General features: G+C 36.0%; 1 protein-coding gene across 10 annotated transcripts; it reads right to left on the minus strand.

Annotated features, from left to right (window-relative positions):
• Window positions 1-7567: 7567 nt before the first annotated feature.
• LOC112288213 (uncharacterized) lies at window positions 7568-14353 on the minus strand. 10 transcript variants are annotated; one of them, XM_024532275.3, is made up of 8 exons: window positions 14176-14353; window positions 11650-11737; window positions 11283-11363; window positions 10954-11070; window positions 9228-10748; window positions 8583-8944; window positions 7991-8402; window positions 7568-7825 (listed from the first exon to the last, which is right to left on the minus strand). In XM_024532275.3, the coding sequence occupies exons 2-7, from the start codon at window positions 11716-11718 to the stop codon at window positions 8396-8398; spliced, it is 2157 nt and encodes a 718-aa protein (XP_024388043.1). In that variant the 5' UTR covers window positions 11719-11737; window positions 14176-14353; the 3' UTR covers window positions 7568-7825; window positions 7991-8395. The 10 variants fall into 10 exon arrangements, with proteins under 10 accessions (XP_024388043.1, XP_024388034.1, XP_024388027.1 ...); XM_024532266.3 differs by lacking the exon at window positions 14176-14353 and adding an exon at window positions 13983-14162; XM_024532259.3 differs by lacking the exon at window positions 14176-14353 and adding an exon at window positions 13977-14162.
• Window positions 14354-18874: the final 4521 nt, after the last annotated feature.

Genomic DNA, 18874 nt, shown 5'->3' on the forward strand with positions numbered 1-18874 from the left:
AAGCTTCTAAGAAGCTTCTCTAGAAGATATTACACAATTAACCTACTTTTACATACTTTTATCTATTCATATAGGTAATTATATGTATGTCCGTGACAACTGTTGCCTGCTGCTGCCATCTTATTGTTGTTCTGCTGCCTTAATCTACAACTCTTTCTTCTTAAAAATCTATATATATATATATATATATATATATATATTTATTTTTTCAAGTTCAAGTTTATCTTTTTATTTGTCTTTATATTTTAAGGTATGTTTTACTCAACTTTTCTACTTGATCTTGTATTTTCCTTACAGATTTATTTATAATGAGTGCTTCAACATCTTCAACTGCTTCTACTATGGTTCCAACTATTACCAGTGTATCCCAACATTTTCAAACTCTTTTATTTCCACCATTGACTGTGGATGGAAATAATTATCTATTATGGGCAAAAATGGCAAAAGCAAATTTATTTGCAAAACAACTCTCGGATGTTGTTATGTTTGAAGAATTTCCTACAACAAGTATTTTTATACCTCCTGCTATTCGTTGGAAAGCACTTCTTCTCCTTCGTTGTCATCTTATACCTACATTACAACATCAATATTTGGAAATGGAAGACCCTACAATACTTTGGAAGAATCTTAAATCTAGGTTTGATCATCAAAAAACCATTTTTCTTCCACGTGCACGTCATAATTGGACACATTTACATGTCTTGGATTTTTCAAATTTAAATGCTTTCAATAGTGAAATGTATAGTATTGTCTCACAATTACGATTATGTGGACAAAGCATTTCTGAAGAAGAAATGATTGAGAAAACTCTCTCTACATTTCCTCTTGCATCTGCTGTGCTTGCACAGTAATATAGGAACATGAAATTTTAGAGTCATTCTGATCTCATGTCCTATCTACTTCTTGCGAAGAAGCAAAATGAGCTACTCTTGTGCAATGCGGAAGCTCGTCCTATTGGAACTACAATTCCAGAATCTCATGCTCTTAATATTTCAAAGTCTAAGAAGAAATTATATAAACATGGAAAACGTACTCATAAGTATCAGGGTAGTCATAGTCAAGACCATTTCTACCCATATGGAAAGAATAAATGTTCTACTATTAATTATAGTAGAAAACAAAAATCAGAGATGCGTTCTTGCCATAAGTGTGGAATGATTGGACATTTAGCACAAGCGTGCCGTACTTCAAAAAATTTTACTAAAATGTTCCAAGAAAATAAGAAATTACAAGTTGAGGCTCGTGAAGTTCATATCATGGATGCGTCCATGGATTCAATTGGTGTTGATGACTTAGAAGCTTATATGAATGATAGAACCTCTAATGATGAATCAAATGATGCACTCATTGATTCTGCAACAACACATACTATCTTGCAAGCTAGACGATTTTTTATTGAAAAATCTTCAACTTGGCAAACTAAAAATATGATGACCATGGTTGGAGCAAATGCGTTTTGTTTCCAAGAGGGCACAGCGATGGTAAAATTACCTACGGATTCCATCATAAAATATAAACATGCGATGTTTGCACCCTCAGCACCTCGGAGTTTGATCAGCGACCGAGATGTATGTATTAATAGTTATCACCTCTCGATCGCCACTTTAAATAGAAAAGAAGTTTTGGTTCTTGCAAAGAACCATAAAGTTGTTGAAAAAGCTTTTGCTACAGAAAATGGTTTATACCGAATTGTGATTCGGCCTCCCATTATATTTAATTTTGCATCATCTATCTCAGAGAGTCGTGTTTCTCTCTGGCATGGATGATTGGGACATCCAAGATCCACATTATTTAGAAAGATCATTCCATGTATAACTGAGCACAATTTAAAGCCTGTAGATGTAGACTCTATGGAATTATGTTGTGCATATGTGCAAGGTAAAATGATTACTCGGCCTTCAATTTGGAAACTTCCACAAGAATTACCACCAATGCTTGAAAGATTGCATGGTGATATTTGTGGTCCTATTAATCCAATATCATGACCATTTCGTTATTTTTTGGTCCTTGTTGATACATCAGGTAAACAATTACATGTTTCATTATTATCAACTCGAAACATGGTGTTTGCCAATCTTATATCTATGTTTATTCGCTTTCTGGCACATTTTTTTGATTATCCTATAAAAACATTGCATATGGATAATGCAAAAGAATTTATATCAAAGTCTTTTGAAGACTATTGTACTGCAACGGAAATTGAGTTGGCATATTGTGTTCCATATGAACATGCTCAAAATGGACTTGTAGAATCATTTATAAAGCGTATACAACTCATTACATGGCCACTCCTCCTTCGCGCAAATCTACTTGCATCTATGTGGAGTCATTCAGTTTTACATGCTACAGCATTAATACGCCTCCGCCCTTCTTCTCTTGAAATTGTTTCACCACATGAGCTCATTTCAGGTCGTGTTCCAAATGTATCTCACTTATGAGTATTTGGTTGCCGTGCTTGGATTCCAGTACTAGAACCTCAACGGTGTACCATTGGAGCTCATCGACAAGAAGGCATATATGTTGGTTTTGATTCACCAAGCATTATTCGTATTGTTGATCCATCAACTGGCACATTATTATGTGTACATTTGTAAAATTGTCGTTTTGAAGAAACTGTATTCCCATCTCTTCAAGGAGGAATATCTAATCAACAAAGAAATAAAGTACTCATATTTGAAGCATGAGAAACATTTATAATGAATCTCGATCCTAGGACATCTTTAGCAGAAACTGAAATTGCTAAGATTTTACATTTAAAACGGATCACGGATGAAACACCTGATGGCTTCAATGATGTACCTAGAATTACAAGAGTTCTTATTAATGAGGCTCAGAATGCACTTGCTCAGATTGCAGGGCCATTGATTACAATATCTCAAGTTATAACAACAACAACTAAAAGAACTCGTGGACCAGATAAGCAACCACGTAAAAAGAAAGCTATAAAATTAACTAATCTTGGTATTATTTTTCAAGAAATTGCCACTTATCTTGCAGGACTACCAATTCATGATGATATATCCATGCATAATGTACCTTCAATTCCTATGAAAAACAATCTTGGAATTGGAAGGAATAAGAACAAGTTGAGTAAAGAATTATCTATTCTGTATTGTGCTACAGATGATATTTGGGACAGAATATCTATTACGGTAGATGAATCATTTGCATATATGATTATAGAAGCCCTTTCTTGCAAGGAAGACGATCCTGAACCTCAAACCATCAAAGAAGCGATGCGTCGATCTGATTAGTCAAAATGGAAAACTGCTATTGAAGAAGAATATGCCTCTTTACATAAGACGAAAGTCTTTGGTCCAATTGTAAACACTCTTACATCTTGCCATGTGGGATATAAAATGGTATTAATATGCAAGCGAGATGCTTAAGGCCAAATAATCCACTATAAAGCTCGTCTTGTTGCTCAAGGATTTACTCAACGATTTGGCATTGATTATGAATCCACATATTTTCCACTCATGGATTCAATTACATTTCGATATATTATTGGAATGACAGTTCATGCCACCCTTGAGATGCATCTGATGGATGTAGTTAGTACATATCTATATGGTTCCCTTGATGCAAATATTTATATGAAAGTTCCACCTGGCTTAGAAACAGGAATTCCAAATCAACCCGCTCCAGAAAAATATTGTGGTATTAAATTATGTAAGGCCTTATATGGTTCAAAACAATCCGGACAAATGTGGTATCAATGTCTTTAAGATTATTTAATTACAAATAATTTTATAAGTGATCCACTAATGTCTTGTTTGTTTATCAAACGAGATAAAACTGGTTTTGTGATCATCACTGTATATGTTGATGATCTTAACCTAGTGGGTACTACATCTGCATGTGTTACAGCTACAAACCTACTTATATGTGAATTTGAGATGAAAATGCTAGGAAAAATAACTTTCTGCATTGGTCTTCAGATTATGCATCTTACAGATGGTAGCATTTTTTTTTACCAACTAATGTATATTAGACGAATTTTGTAAATATTTAATATGATTGATGCTTATTCATTGTCCACACCAATGGTTGGACGTGGTCGTAATGGTCATAATCCATATCGTCCATGCAAAGAGGAAGATGAAATATTGGGAGACCAATATCCATACCTCGCAACAGTTGGAGCACTTTTATATTTAGCTACATCTACAATACCAGATATTACATTTGCAGTTAGTGTTCTTGTAAGACATAGTGCATGTCCAACACTATGACATTGGAATGGCATCAAACATTTATTACGATATTTAAAAGGTACTGAAGACTTCCGATTATATTACACAAAATCTACAGATCTAAAATTGGTTGGATATTGTGATGCAGGATATAAATCTGATATTACAACAGTTAAATCTCAAACAAGATATGTATTTTTAAGACATGGAGTTGTAATATCATGGAAATCAATGAAACAAACAATAAGTACAACTTCATCCAATCATACAAAAATTATTGCCTTATATGAAGCATCTCGAGAATGTATTTGGTTGCGATCAATTGATAAATTCATTCAAACAACCTATGGATTTTCATATGATGATTCTCCAACTATCTTGCATGAAGATAATAGTGCTTGTATTGCATAGATGCAAGTTGGTTTCATTAAAGGCGACAAGTCAAAGCATATTGATCCAAAGTATTTTAGTTATACTCATGACTTGATTACTGATCAAGCACTTATAATTAAGAAAATTAAATCTACAAATAACCTTGGTGATCTCTTCACCAAAGCTCTCCCACTAAGCAATCATCGTCGACTTACTTATGGCATTGATATGCGGCGACTTACTTTTCTTGAATAAGAAAGTTAATGAGCTCTTTAAATAATTAAAGAAAATGATGTTGTACTCTTTTTCCTCCATCTATGGTTTTGTCCTTAAATAAAATAAGGTTTTCTTAGATAAGGTTTTAATGAGGCAACAATTCTTGATCTTGCAAGATCACAGAAAAGTATAGATTATAAATCTATATAAATTTTATATTATGTAAATATTATGATGAGCAACGAGGAGTATTGACATCATTAAATGTAACCGACGCTCTCCATAATATTTACTATAGACTACAGTAATTACCATAGCTACAATATTTAGAGTCTAGTGGAGAAGTACTGTTCATTCTCTTATCTTCTCTCTTCTTGTATACGAGACACAACCAGATCAATAGATGTGTATGTATGAAGCTCTCTCTCCTTAGAAACCCTCTTGTATGTATGACTTACTACTACTCTTGTGTGTGTATGACTTACTACTACTCTTGTGTGTGTATGACTTACTACTACTCTTGTGTGTGTATGACTTACTACTACTCTTGTGTGTGTATGACTTACTACTACTCTTGTGTGTGTATGACTTACTACTACTCTTGTGTGTGTATGACTTACTACTACTCTTGTGTGTGTATGACTTACTACTACTCTTGTGTGTGTATGACTTACTACTACTCTTATGTGTGTGTATGACTTATTATTACTCTTGTCTCTTTCTAAACATTCTCAACGAAAACAACATTTTTTGACCACTATTTTGTTTTTCATAGAGTGGATGAATGTTTTTTAGTTATTGTAACATGGGTGATAATTAGATTAATGTTTAAAACATCATAGGGCACTTTTTGACATGGATATCTGGTAAAGATGACACATTTGCAGTTGAGATGTTGAGTTCTGTGTCCAAGTGTTTATTAAAGTGGATGCTATTTTTTTATTTTTCTATTTTTTTGTTGGGGAAATGATAGTAACACAATTTGAGATATTAAGTAGAGAAGATTTAAAATTTTGAAAACAGGTGCTTTGATTTCATATTGGAATGTTATGTTAATTCCAATTTTTTTTAAAACCTGGTTCAATAATTTATCCATATATATATATATATATATATATATATATATATATATATATATATCAAGTACACTAATAAAAAATAAAGTTATTTTAAATCGGTGTCAATTGTTGTTTTATGTTCCGTAACACATGATGATAAAACACAATCCCAATTATTTGATACTATTTGACTAATATTTCTTGCTTAAATAATAATATTTGGTGGAACAAAAGTTGTTACTAAGTAGTAAACTTAGATCCCGTAACCAACAATCATTGCATAATCTATAAAATTTCCATCTACCAAGGCTATAAATTAAGCAAGGTACATCTATACAAATACAAGGAAAACTTGATAAAAAAATATTTTTTATTATTGTCATGAATTGTTACAATTTATGATACATGATATCTCATTGAAAGTAGAGAAAACCAAATGCCAAGAAAAATAAGGAAAAACACAATGAACATACTGAGTAATTGCATTTGGAATAATCTTAAAGCAAAACATCAAAATAAAATATGTAGTTCTATAAGTAAAATTATAATAAATTATACAAAAAATAGATCTAATAAATACAATGTAATACAAAGTAAACATGTACTATAGATTTCAATGACATCCAAATAGATTGTCAAAACAATCTCAATTTTTATTTTTATTTTTTTAATTGATTTGGACTCAAATAAATACTAGCCCTGAGAAACATGAATTTAATATGAATAGCTATTACCTTCTTATCTATAATGAAAGCCTCTTTTTTAAAAAATTAAAATTAAAAAAAGTGATTGTGTTTTTTAACATTTTATTTAATCATATCATCAAGAGTACATAAAAATAAAAATAAAAAACTACCTAAATTGATTCTTGGAATTTAATAACTCTGTTAAGAAACCACAACCAATATATATATAACATAGTTTTTCTTACTTTTACTAGTTATTTGAAACTCTTAATTTTTTGCCAAATGTCAAAATAATTAAATTATTAAGACACATACACACACACATATATTTTTATATATATTTACATATATATTCATATTTTATCTCATTATAAACATGCAAAATCTCAACACAACTGAAATTAAATGCAATATTCAAAGATCGATTTTAATTACATTTTTAAAAATAAAATAAACATATGTTATGTCCTACATTTTTTAAGGAATTTTTTTATTTATTCAAAAAGTGAAATAATAAATCATTTTTACTCTTGCAAACTACGCATTGTAGAAGTGGTTTGCCGTCCCGATAATCTATTACAATATATTAAACCAAAAATATCTTGACAGATCTAACACAATATTTCAAAATACATTCTATAGTTACCAGCGACTCGAGTTTAAAACTTTGGAGAGATCTCAAAAGGTTGCTCAAAGCTGCAGAGATCTGGAAGTAATCTGAGTTGTACTCTTACTCTCCGTTCCCAAATTCATTTACTTCACATTCATCGAAGAAATTCATGAAAGTTTTCTAATATAGGTTCCATGAAGAAATGATGCTCAGCACACAACCTCTTTTGGGTGAAATCAATATTTGTTGAGAAATTTCCAACAGAACCCCCATTCAGCCCGTTAAGAGAGCACCTTCCATCACTCTTGACAATACCCATCAACTGAAGTGATCGGGTGCCCCATTAACTGACCGCTAACTAGGCTTGAGCCACAGCAACATGCCTCGCAATGATCAGATGTAACAGAGACGTAAGTCGGTTGCTCGCACTCCAAGTGAAAACATCTGACAACCCTTTTCATATATTCGAAACAAAATAAACAAAATACAGTTTGTGAAAGTTATAGTTTGCAGGGAGCCAGGAATCATAACTTAAAATAAAATAGGAGTTGGGCCAGGCGGTTTGCTGAGGTTCTGTGCTTTCTACGTTTTCAGCGAGCCCATAGAAACCACACCGTTTACATTCAAACTCTGAACCGTAGTTTGCCATGGTCAAAGAGTCGTTTAAGAACATTGTTCACCACGATCCTGTTGATACGTCACAACTTGTCAGATTACATATTACAATATTGCACCAGAGTGAAACGATTTCGCTTGTATAAACAACAAATTAGCAGTGAAGATAACGTAAGATATGATTAACAGTAACTCAACATAAAGTAAAATAAAATAAAATAAACGATTAGGACTTACTGTGCAGAGTAGCTGGATGCTGACTTCATGCATCAGAGTTAGCTGCTTGATCGCCGAAGATACATCTAATGCTCTAACATTTCCTCCGCAAATTCTTGTCGAAGTCGTGGTTTTGCTGGAGCTATGCATAAAAAATCACATTCAGCAAACTCAATCTCACCACCTGATGTCCTTTTATGCACAATCTCAATCTACACTCTACACTATGGCGCAGCACACTAGACTACTTTTTGTCCTCATAAGTCCACCCCTTCCGCAGAGAATCAGATGGACAGCGGATTTTTTTCTTCCTTCCATGTCGTAGCAGCTTGTGATCGTAGGTCAAAGATACTGATTATGACAGTGTATAACTGCACCCCATATGAGGGCTGAGAGATCCTTCTTCCACTCTTCGAATGCAATGGTCTAAGCCCTGCAAGCAGACAACTCATCCATAAGAATTCACTAATAGTTGCATATACGCGATAGTAAAATCCTTTCAGTTACAGCCCAAATAAGCTTACTTTTGAATTCATCTAAGATTTCGCATGCTTGGCACTAGAAAAGACAGGTAAGCTACAAAAAAACGAATTGAGATTGAAAGGTAACTTACTTCAAATTTTGCTCAAGTGGTAACTTCAACGCTTTGTAATAATGTCGATGAGGCCCTAAGTTCGTCGTTCGATGCTTGTGTACACCATGAGAATCCGACAAGCTGATGTCATCTGAACAGAATTCTTCCAATAACTGTAAACCTTCGTGACTTCGAATGTCAAAACTCTGGCTTCTCCCAAAGGAATCCGTTCTTCGAGAACTTCCAAGCACAGAAACGGGAGGTTTCGCAACCACCTTTGCATCTGGAGACGGAGAATGCCTACGGATTTTGCTACATACTGTGCCCAATAATTTTGCCAGGTCTTCAGATAGCCAGGAAGCATCTGATATCGGGGCACAAGCCATGTCCACCTTATCATCCTAAGATATCAAAGAACTTCAATAGGTAAGAAATCGATTCCTCGAATCGGAAGCACCACCAACATCACGGTTGAACATATGGATATGTTCAGCAATTTTTTTAATATTTTTTTGCACACTGAAAAAATGAAGTATAGATTAAATTATAACGAAGTTTAAGTAGAAGGAAGAGTAGCTTTGCAGAAGGCACACAGTATTACCTTGTACATTAAAATACTTTCATGGGATGAAAAAACTGAATACGGCAGAATACATGAATTGGGCATAAGCGAAATCTACATACCTTATAATCGTTGTCCCTGTCGGGCCGAGGTTTTGTCGAGCATGTGTACTCTGACTTGGGAGTGCTATGTACGCTGTCCACGCCTTTAGGCATAGACTTCTGAACTTGAATAGGCTTTATTTTGTAAGCTTGACTTGTCGGTGTAGATGAGACCTTTACCTGAGCATATAGCTTAGCATTCTCCGCGAAATTGTTTGTCCCAGATAGACGATGTTGTACAGAACCTCTGAAAGGCGAATGTATTTGATTGGATGCCTTGTTTAATTTGATGGAAGGAAGAGACTTCGCAATAACAAGATCATGTGTCCTTCGTCTCTCATCACTGAGAGTCAAAACTTTCAAGTTTTCCCTCTCTCCAGTTGGAGGCAATTTGAAAGGAGTTACTAACCGATCTTCATTTCCTATATCCGAAGTTGGAGTGAATGGAGAGTTAACGCCATTCTGAAATTTCAGTTGTGGGGATCCGGTTGGACTCATGCTTGATACAATACGCTTAATAGAGGATATAGCCTTATCTTCAAATATCGGAGACGGAGTTGAAGTGGGTGAGGATTCAATTTGTATATCTCTGTTACTGGAGGAGCGCCCGAAGCACGAAGGTGCTTTAGTCTCCAATTGCGGCGAAGCAAGACGTGGCGAACGGCCACGATCTTCCTTCGCTCTCGTAGGCCTCTTTGTACAAGTTTTCACGTTCTCATTCGACAAGGTAGTTGGCGGTGATCTATGAGACAGATACCTGCTCTGAACCCCCTTCAAATGTGCGGGCTTCTTGACGGCAAAATTCTCAGGTTTGTCAGAATTTACAGGAGAGGGGATAACCGATGCTCTTCTTTGTCCTCCATTCTTCAGTGCAGATAACCTCTCAAAGACATCTCCTCTACCCACCTCCTTCTTCATTAAGGAAGATTTGGCAAAGCTGGCATCGCTGCATTCAATATCCGCCTTCCTGGCGTCATGTGGAAGGGACAGAGTCTTTTTGTGAGTTGCCTTTTTCCTCAAGGGCATTCGAATTGCACTGTAATGTTCAGTAAGGTCTGCGGGAAGAGATTCTGATGAGGAAGAACCTCGTCTAATTACTCTTTTCCTATTCAATACCTGAGGAAGTACACTTTCTGATTCATTACGATGCGAAGAGTCCATAGAGAGGGGTGACACAAAAGTTGAAGGTACAGGTAGGGGAATGTTTCTATCATGGACGCGTGTAGGTGAAGATGGGACAGACGGTCTCCACTCGGGAGTTAGAAACGGTGTCAACGACGGCGTAACTGGGATTGTCGGGGTGACTGGTTCAGATATATGTACTAACGGTTGCACAGAAACTCCCGATTCTGGGGTCTCCATCTCCAAAACAGCGGATTTCTCGGAGACGGAGACAGTTTCTTCCTCACCGCCCAGTCGAAAGGATCCGAACAATTCAGACTTATCTTCATCATGTATCTCCTGCCGTAGATACACAGCATGCTTTTCAAGGAAATTAATCTCCTCCTCCAAAACAGCAACTTCAAATAGCAGTTCTCTCGTCTGCACATCAGATTAGAGCACATAAATACTCGATGCTCCAAATTTCAAGAGAGGGCTACGAGATGCTTCAGGCTGATCGAAACAACAGAACGAAATCCAAATTGTAATTAGACGTATTCCAAAGTTCCAAAAATGCCAAGAAAAACAAACTAGCAAAAGAGGTCTTCGGAAGTAACATGAAGAGGTTTGGTTTGAGAAGAAAAACCTCGGCAGGAACGTATCCAGGAATTTTGGGCAGGAAACCCGGAGACCTCTGAAGGCCACTCTTTAGAGCTTCCCGCAGCTTGATCTCATGCGTAAGCTTCTTCTTCAAGTTGGCCACCTGAGGGAACAATGCAAGATAACTGTGAAAAAAATCCATAGAGTGACACATATGAATACAACGAACAGCATACTGAGAAGGAAGCTATTGTAGGACTATTCAGGTTAAGAACTTCCGCATTCTAAGAGATTAATGAACTTACATATAAAACATTATTACATAAAATTACCGTCATATATATTCCACACTAGTATCCACCATTTTAACAATACCTCTTGCTCCAAGGCAAGTCGTTGATCCTGGATCTCTGGTAGCTTCTCATTGGGATTGACCTCAACATCATAATGCTGCCCCTGAAAAGGAAAAAGATTTGGTTAGACGAGCTTCATTAACAGCCACGTGAGAAGTGAAAGGGAAGAGAAAATTATTGCAACTTCGTACCCAGATCAATACAGAACTTCTAGGACGTGTAAGTTAACCATTCGTCATATTATAATCCACTGCCTTCACTCAATATAAGAATTTAGGAAGGGACTTTCGCATTCTAATTTTGGAGTTAAACTTCTCAAAATTTGAGTGATAAACTTGTCAAGTTTCTCACTCAAATTTTGAAATTAAAGAGATTGCATAAAGAATCACCTGGGAATTTTCAAGAGCCGTTGTTGGAGACAAAGAAACCAATGGCGTTGTACACTCAATTTCTTGCATTGATCCGTTCACATGGATTCTGCAAAATCCAACAGCTAATGCTCAGAAGCGGCATGAAGCGTTCGCTACTAATGAAACGACTCAAAGACAAAGAGGAATAAGGTGAGGTTATTACTCGATGCAATAAGAGGTTGTTTATGGAATCGAAGAACTATACAATATGCAATCAGAAGGAATCAGGTTTCATTCCGCCCTTTCCATGGGGAAAATTTATAATGTCTAATCGTGCAGCTGAAAATAGGTTTCCGAACTGGCTTCACAACTCGGTAATAACTTATTTTTGGGTTCACAAACCCTTCCACTCCAACTCAGGGGCCTCTAGTTTGATCTTCACGAGGAACCCCGAATAAATCCACTATTGCAACAATCCTGTCTTATCGCACGAAACGTAACGTAGCATGCTTTGCCGGGAGTACGTTTCAACTCCGGCAACTGATTTGTTACATTCCTGACTGATTCTCACACCTAGTGCTCACATGCTGCAATCTTGCAGAAGACTGTAGTTCTCAGGACGTTGTCATCCTACCACAATGCCGTATAGTTTGCTGTTCGTGAAGCAGGACAATATTTGCTGTTTCGCCAACATCGAAAGCGTCAAAGTTTTCAACCCATTATTTTTAAGTTGCAAATGTCGCATCACTTTAAATATATTGTAACGAGAACTCACCTGGCACAATGCCTGCTTTAAGCATTGAGATTGTGCTCATTAAGTTCAGAACGCCATTAATGGTCTGATACCAAAACCCGAAAAAAAACAAAACAAAACAAAACAAAAAAAAAAAGGAAAACACCGGTTCGTACATGGTTTTCAGACTTAACAAACTAGAACTTAACAGAATTTCTCAATAGTCTAGCACATCAACAGCAGAAACAATAGATCATCTCTACAAACACACAAACTTGAGCATATGGTCTTGAGTACAAGTCTCGGAATTGAGGAAGAGCATGGTGAAAGTCTCCAAAAACGGACATCTGAAGCTTACTATTTATAATAATAATAATAATAGTAAATAAAAATAAAAAACTTAACGGGAGCCGCGGTTGCAAAATGACATAAGGAACACAATCAACGAGTGTCTCTGCCTTTACCAAGGATCCTGAGAAATCGACTCAACGCACATGCCAAGAAGGGAGAAATCGTATTTTCATTTTTTTTACTGCAAGATAATCAATTGTATCTACAGAATAAGGTGGTTGCTAGCGAATGCTAAAATCTTGGAAGAATTTTGCGACGAGCCTAATCGACCCCAGCGATCTTTCGATACTCTTTCTCTTGAAATGAACTCAGCTAGGCTATGCTTGAAAGTGTGAGCAGTGGCCACAGTATGTCGAGACCAATCGAATCAGTGCGATCGGAATCTTGCTGCTACCAAACGTGAAAAAACTCCCAATCGGATACTCTACAAACAAGTAAAGAAAAGGGCGGCTGTTAATGACTTCAACCGTGATCGTGTTCGATCAAGAATTTCATCTACTCTCCGCAATGCGAGAAGAGCCTTAAGAGTTTTCAGCAGCTAGCACTTCTTGAGACCGCAAGGTAGTAGGAAAAGAGGGCGGAAGAAGATCTATTCTTACGATGTTCCACACGCTTTGCGTCTTCCGGACAGCCTGAATGAGGCAACAACGGCCCTACTCTCAAAGGACTCACATTTTCCCAGCTGAGTGCATTTCAGAAATTTTCGTTAAGAAAAGTCTAATTCGCGAACGTGTAGGCTCACTATCAGAACACCCCGCCACAAAAAGATCCGCAGATCTCTCTGGCATAACTGTCCGAAATCCGCGAGCATTTGAAGCAACGTCGTCATCTGTGCAGCGGTGGGGGACAGAGCAAGAATGTAGGCAAAGACACACGAGACGATTCTGCTCTCTAGCCTGCTGCGTCTCCGTTCTGCACACCAAGAGGGCCGTCTCGAGCCACGAAATCCTTTACCCAATCAGTAACACGATTCAAGGGAGATTCTCCTATTCATGCAGCTCGAGAATTGTGCCCCCTCCGAGGAATTATTGCTGCACAACGATCAGTCCTCGATAAGCAAGATCTAAAATATCCCCCTATCACTCAAATCACACCTGGAGCGTACACCACTAAACTGGTCAAAACCGTAAAAGTGCCAATTCATCCCAACCTTCAAGAACCGTTCCGACTAACGCTTGCCCCGCACCGGATTCATAAACCACGCAGCTGCTGCTCCAATGCACTCAGAACTTCAACAGCAAGCAAAATTCACCACCAATTCTACCAAAAACGCAACGCCAACCTCAACCTCTTCTTCCAGAACTGATTGATGCACCTGGAGCAGCTGTACCGAGTGTACTCTCCGCTCCACTGTTCACCACCAAACCACCACCTCTCCACACCATCTCCCTTCCAGAAACAAAACCTTCGCACTCTCTATTAAAAATAACTCGAAATTTAAAAATTAAAGAGAAAACAAATAATAATACTCAAAAGCCAACCTCTAAATCTCCTTCCACAAACCACGTCAAGAACCGCTATTGAACAACGTTTTTTTCCGCCGAAAACAAGTTGCGAAACAGCGGAGCGTGAAAAGACGTGCCCTGCGCGACAAAGAAAGATGACGGGGATAACAGCATCACCCCTTGCGAGTCTTCCACGATTCGATACAGTCCAAGAATAATATTAACAAAAAAAACGATCGCAGTTTAAACTGCAAAGCCCCTCTTTACCGTGAGGCGGGAAACGCGCAGAGACCCGCGGGGCCCACTTCCTTCGTGCGCTCCTTACGACGGTCCCTGTCATAGGAACACATCATTTAGCGGGGTTTAAGTTACCCTTCCTTTGCCAATCATGGTCATTTCAAATTTAATCTCACTATCTGTCACTGTCACCCGCGGCTTGACCCGCACGCACCTACACCAGGGTCAAAGCGGATGAATGAATGTGTTTCTGTGGATGAATGTTGATGGAGGGAGGGTGACCCCGCCCAATGGAATGTTCCGAATTATTGAGCGGGCACGTTCGGGCAGATATTGTTTCAAGCTCCTGCCCATAACGGGCTCGTGTCCAATCACGAGTCGCCTTATCAAGTGGATGGTCAAGCAGGATATCTTCTTCACATTGCTGCCCCTCCTCCTCGACTGCAGAGCCTGCAGGCATATATATATATATATATATCTCTTTCAGCCGCATCCCATGTATCTTAAATAGTATATAGTCTTGGATTCCTCGCAAGGTGAAGAAAGAAAGGAAGCTGGTCGTGGTAGTGGATGGAACAGGGGGGCATACGAGTCTAAACCATTGGTTTTACATTCAATTCTATGGATTCTATGCCACGAGGATGAATAACAATTAGTTAAAAAACAAAACAACACGTTACTAAATTTAAGAGTAATGTATGGATGTACTTTCTATCTCAAATGAATCAACAAATTTTGAAGGATTAATTTATTTGTATAATGTATCATTGAGGATATGCTGATCTCATTTTTTAACTTTGTGTGGACCCTTCGTTTAAAGAGAGCAGATTTTTATGATTTTAAATTTTGTGAAATATGTATACACAGATAAATACAGAACAACTATAGGAGGATCAAGAAAGTAAGAACAAAAATCAAAGAATGGTTTACTTTGCTCAACGTGTGTATGTGTGTGTCTCCTTCATTTTAATTGAGAGACCAACAATAGTAAGACAAATCAAATTGAAATTACCAAATTGTATTTTGAATCTATGATTAATTGTGCTGTAAATGATTGCTTAATAGAAAGGGCTAATTTGTTCATTCTTTCTATGAACACAAGTGACTGGTTATAATGAAATTCAGAAACATTACAGTTGTATTTTAAAATAACAAAGCATAAAATTAACGGGGGCATATTTTGGTTAATTTGCTTTCATCAATAATAATACTGTTATTATTATTATTTGTGAACTTTGATATTATTCATTAGAAATTGTGTTTACGAAAATTAAGCTACAAAGTCCCTCACGATAGTATATATATTTTATTGTTACTACATTGTTTTTGAAAGGAGGCACGATATAAAATATCAACTGGATTCTTAAAAAGAAATTGGACATCATCGAATGATTTGAAGAGTGGCAATAAGTCCTCACCGAATGCATGCCACGTGGAAAATTACCATCAAAAAGTTCTTCCCAAACTATAAAGCAATAATCAGAGATGGGCAACGTGGATTTCTTCTGGTAGCCCAGCTGGCAACGATGGGGTCTGGACCAACCACGACACGGCAAGAAAAAGTGACAGGTGGACGGAAAAAGTGAAAGTGGATCAGCGGTGGGAGTCCAGCTCACTGCCAAACCATCAGCCAATTCTTGAGTAAATCCAATGTTTTTTTTGTTACTTTTTTATTATTTTGCTTTATTGATTCCACATTGGAAAAGTGCAAGCCTTTGAAAAGACTAAGATGCTTTATCACCCAAACACAAACTCCTTACCGTTCACACTCTGGTGCAAATGCCATTGAAACCACAGAAACATACAATGTAATGAAGCTTACTATGAAATCCTTTCTTGCCTCTAAATGTCAAATCTTATTATTTGTCTATTACATTGGTATGCATATGTATTAGTCTCCTCTTTGAAAAATTTATACACTTGCTTTTTCATTATTACTTTATTTCTTTGTGTATGAAAACCATGATGGCATCATAGAACAAAATAGGCCCAGAAAAGAAGTGGAGATAACGGCAAGCCTTCAAAAAAAAAGTAAGAAGATAAGATGGAAGTACAATACGAAGACTCGAGCATTATTTGCAGTAAAAATTCTTTCACACTTTGACACAAATGGGACAGTTCCATTAGAATCTACATCCTTGCTTTGGTTCATGAAGGCATAAATTGGGTCCACGTTTCTTCTCAATAAACGTAAAAAAAGTTTTAAAAAATCATTGTATAAACAATCAAAACTACATGTACTCATCGTGAAAAAAATAAAAATAAAAATAAAAAAATTAATGGATGTAATATTCATGAATTCCTTGAACACGCACAATTTTAGAAAATCATAACAAATTTCCACGTGAAGTCACCTTTCGTATGAATAATTTAATCCATAGTTTGAATTTTCATTTGGATGTAGGATGAATTCAGTCGTCACGGTAATAGGAACCTCGTAACAGAGTGGGTCTCCGTGTGGGACCCCACCGACCCATTTTCATGGCGTCATCGAATGGCGCCACTTACATTTAGATGCCCAATCTAAGGACCCACCTTAATTAATGAGCTAATTTGAGTTCATGTGTCTAATAGAGATGGAACAGTGCTTCACCTTTGGTCAAAAGTTACACACATTAATTTAAGTTCAGGAAATATGTTATTTTTTGTACATACGTGAATGCAAAAATGGATGATTGCTTCTTTCTTTTGAACTTGCTATTACAATAATTGGTAAACCTTAATAAACATTTAGATGTTGAGGAAGCATCTCCTTACAACTTCAATTTTGGTGTAATTGTATCTTTGTGAATAATCACAAACTGAAATGAAGATGTAGATGGTAAGATCAAATAAACCCCAAATTTGTGTGGGTTATGTGCACAGTAAACTAGTTTATCATTGAATTCTATATGCTTTTCATAAATACAATACGTGTTTTCTCTTATAAATAAATAAATAAATAAATAAATCTATAATTTTTAGCCTCTTATAATTGAACCAGATTTAATTCTCATTAAGGGGTAGTAGTAAAATTTGAATCCTAATGAATTTCCCTTGCTGAATAGGAATTTTCCCTTACAAGAATCCATGTTCAAGAACTATAGTTGCTTGCACTTAGCTGCCTATTGATAGGAGTTGGATAATGTGATCTGGTTTTCATGGTTTGAAGGAGATTAAACACATTCATGTATAAAAAATTGTACTGTTTTCATTAACTTCTTTAAGCATGCATTTTTAGAGTTTACTCTGCAGAGATCTTATTTTATATAAGTAGATATCAACTATCAACTTGAGTTTGTTAGACTAATTGACTTGGAAAGATTTCCAGTATATAAAATGGGCACCAAAATCTTTAACCACACTAGTACTCAATTTTATCCTATATATATATAAATATATATTCATTCATTCATCCATGTACTTTGCTTAATTCATAATTTTAAGTAGATGGAACTTTTATAAATTATGTTGGGTTTTAAAATTTATGTGGAATCATGTCAAGGTTGGCATGTCCATCAAAGGAGAAGATATACTGGTTGATGAATTAGGTACTGCACTTGACAACAAAAAAGGGATTTGTTCGTGGTGGGGGAAGGGACAAGCAACCTTGATTGGTGAATTGAGGAGCCATCTATGTCATTTGGAATAGCTATAGTTTTAATTGTTGTAGGAATTGGAAGATATAATTAAATATATATATATATATATATATATATGAATGAAATTGTGGGATGATTGAGATTATTTAAGTACACCCTCAAATGCCCTAGTGGGAGAAAACGAAGGGGTTGAAGTGGTTGAATACAAGGAATATAGCAACTCCAATAGTAGCAACAAATTTAAAAGTGCAGTGTTGTATTATGCAAAGTCTTGTTGGAGAATGTATCGAGTACTTGGTTGTGGAGAGCAAATTAGAAATTGCAACAATAAGGTCTTAGAAACTTTAATAGAATCCTAAATGGCACATATGAGCCAACAAATAATCTTATAAATATAATAAAAAAGGTTGATACGTTTTGATCAATGACATCTATCAAAATCAAGATGAAGAATAACAAATCTTTGCTATAAAAGAAATATAATTTAAAAAAGATTGCATTTTATCTTCTATCTTTCATTGTAATTTATGTATAATTGTAAGACTAAATAGATGGAAAATTAATTACTAGAAAATTCAATTTAAGAGCTATCATTTGAAAAATTATTAAACAAGATATTACAATTGTCACAATCTTTGAGACAATATAATAGAAATAAAGATCCTTAAGAATAACATATTCTTTTTCAAATAGATGGTAAGATACAATGCATTTGATATCACAACCTTGGAAGAAACTCTTGATGTTTGGTGATTTTCTTGGAGGTAGGAACAATTCTTAACGAAACTTCAAATATTTTATTTGAAAGAAGTTATAAAAGCCTCAATAATGATCAAATAATAAGGTGGTCTTTTTGCCTTAGTATCAGATACTATCAGTGGCAAAGAAGACCTATCAACCATCTTTAAAAGAAAACA

This window comes from Physcomitrium patens, chromosome 1, assembly GCF_059467195.1.
Source record: "Physcomitrium patens ecotype Gransden chromosome 1, ASM5946719v1, whole genome shotgun sequence".
NCBI lineage: Eukaryota > Viridiplantae > Streptophyta > Bryopsida > Funariales > Funariaceae > Physcomitrium > Physcomitrium patens.

Coding starts and splice junctions, on each gene's coding strand:
- LOC112288213 (XM_024532275.3), bottom strand. CDS start 11,718: ATGCAAGAAATTGAGTGTACAACGCCATTGGTTTCTTTGTCTCCAACA. Junction 11,364..11,649: donor CGGCTCTTGAAAATTCCCAG/GTGATTCTTTAT, acceptor TTTCCTTTTCAG/GGGCAGCATTATGATGTTGA. Junction 11,071..11,282: donor GACTTGCCTTGGAGCAAGAG/GTATTGTTAAAA, acceptor TTGTTCCCTCAG/GTGGCCAACTTGAAGAAGAA.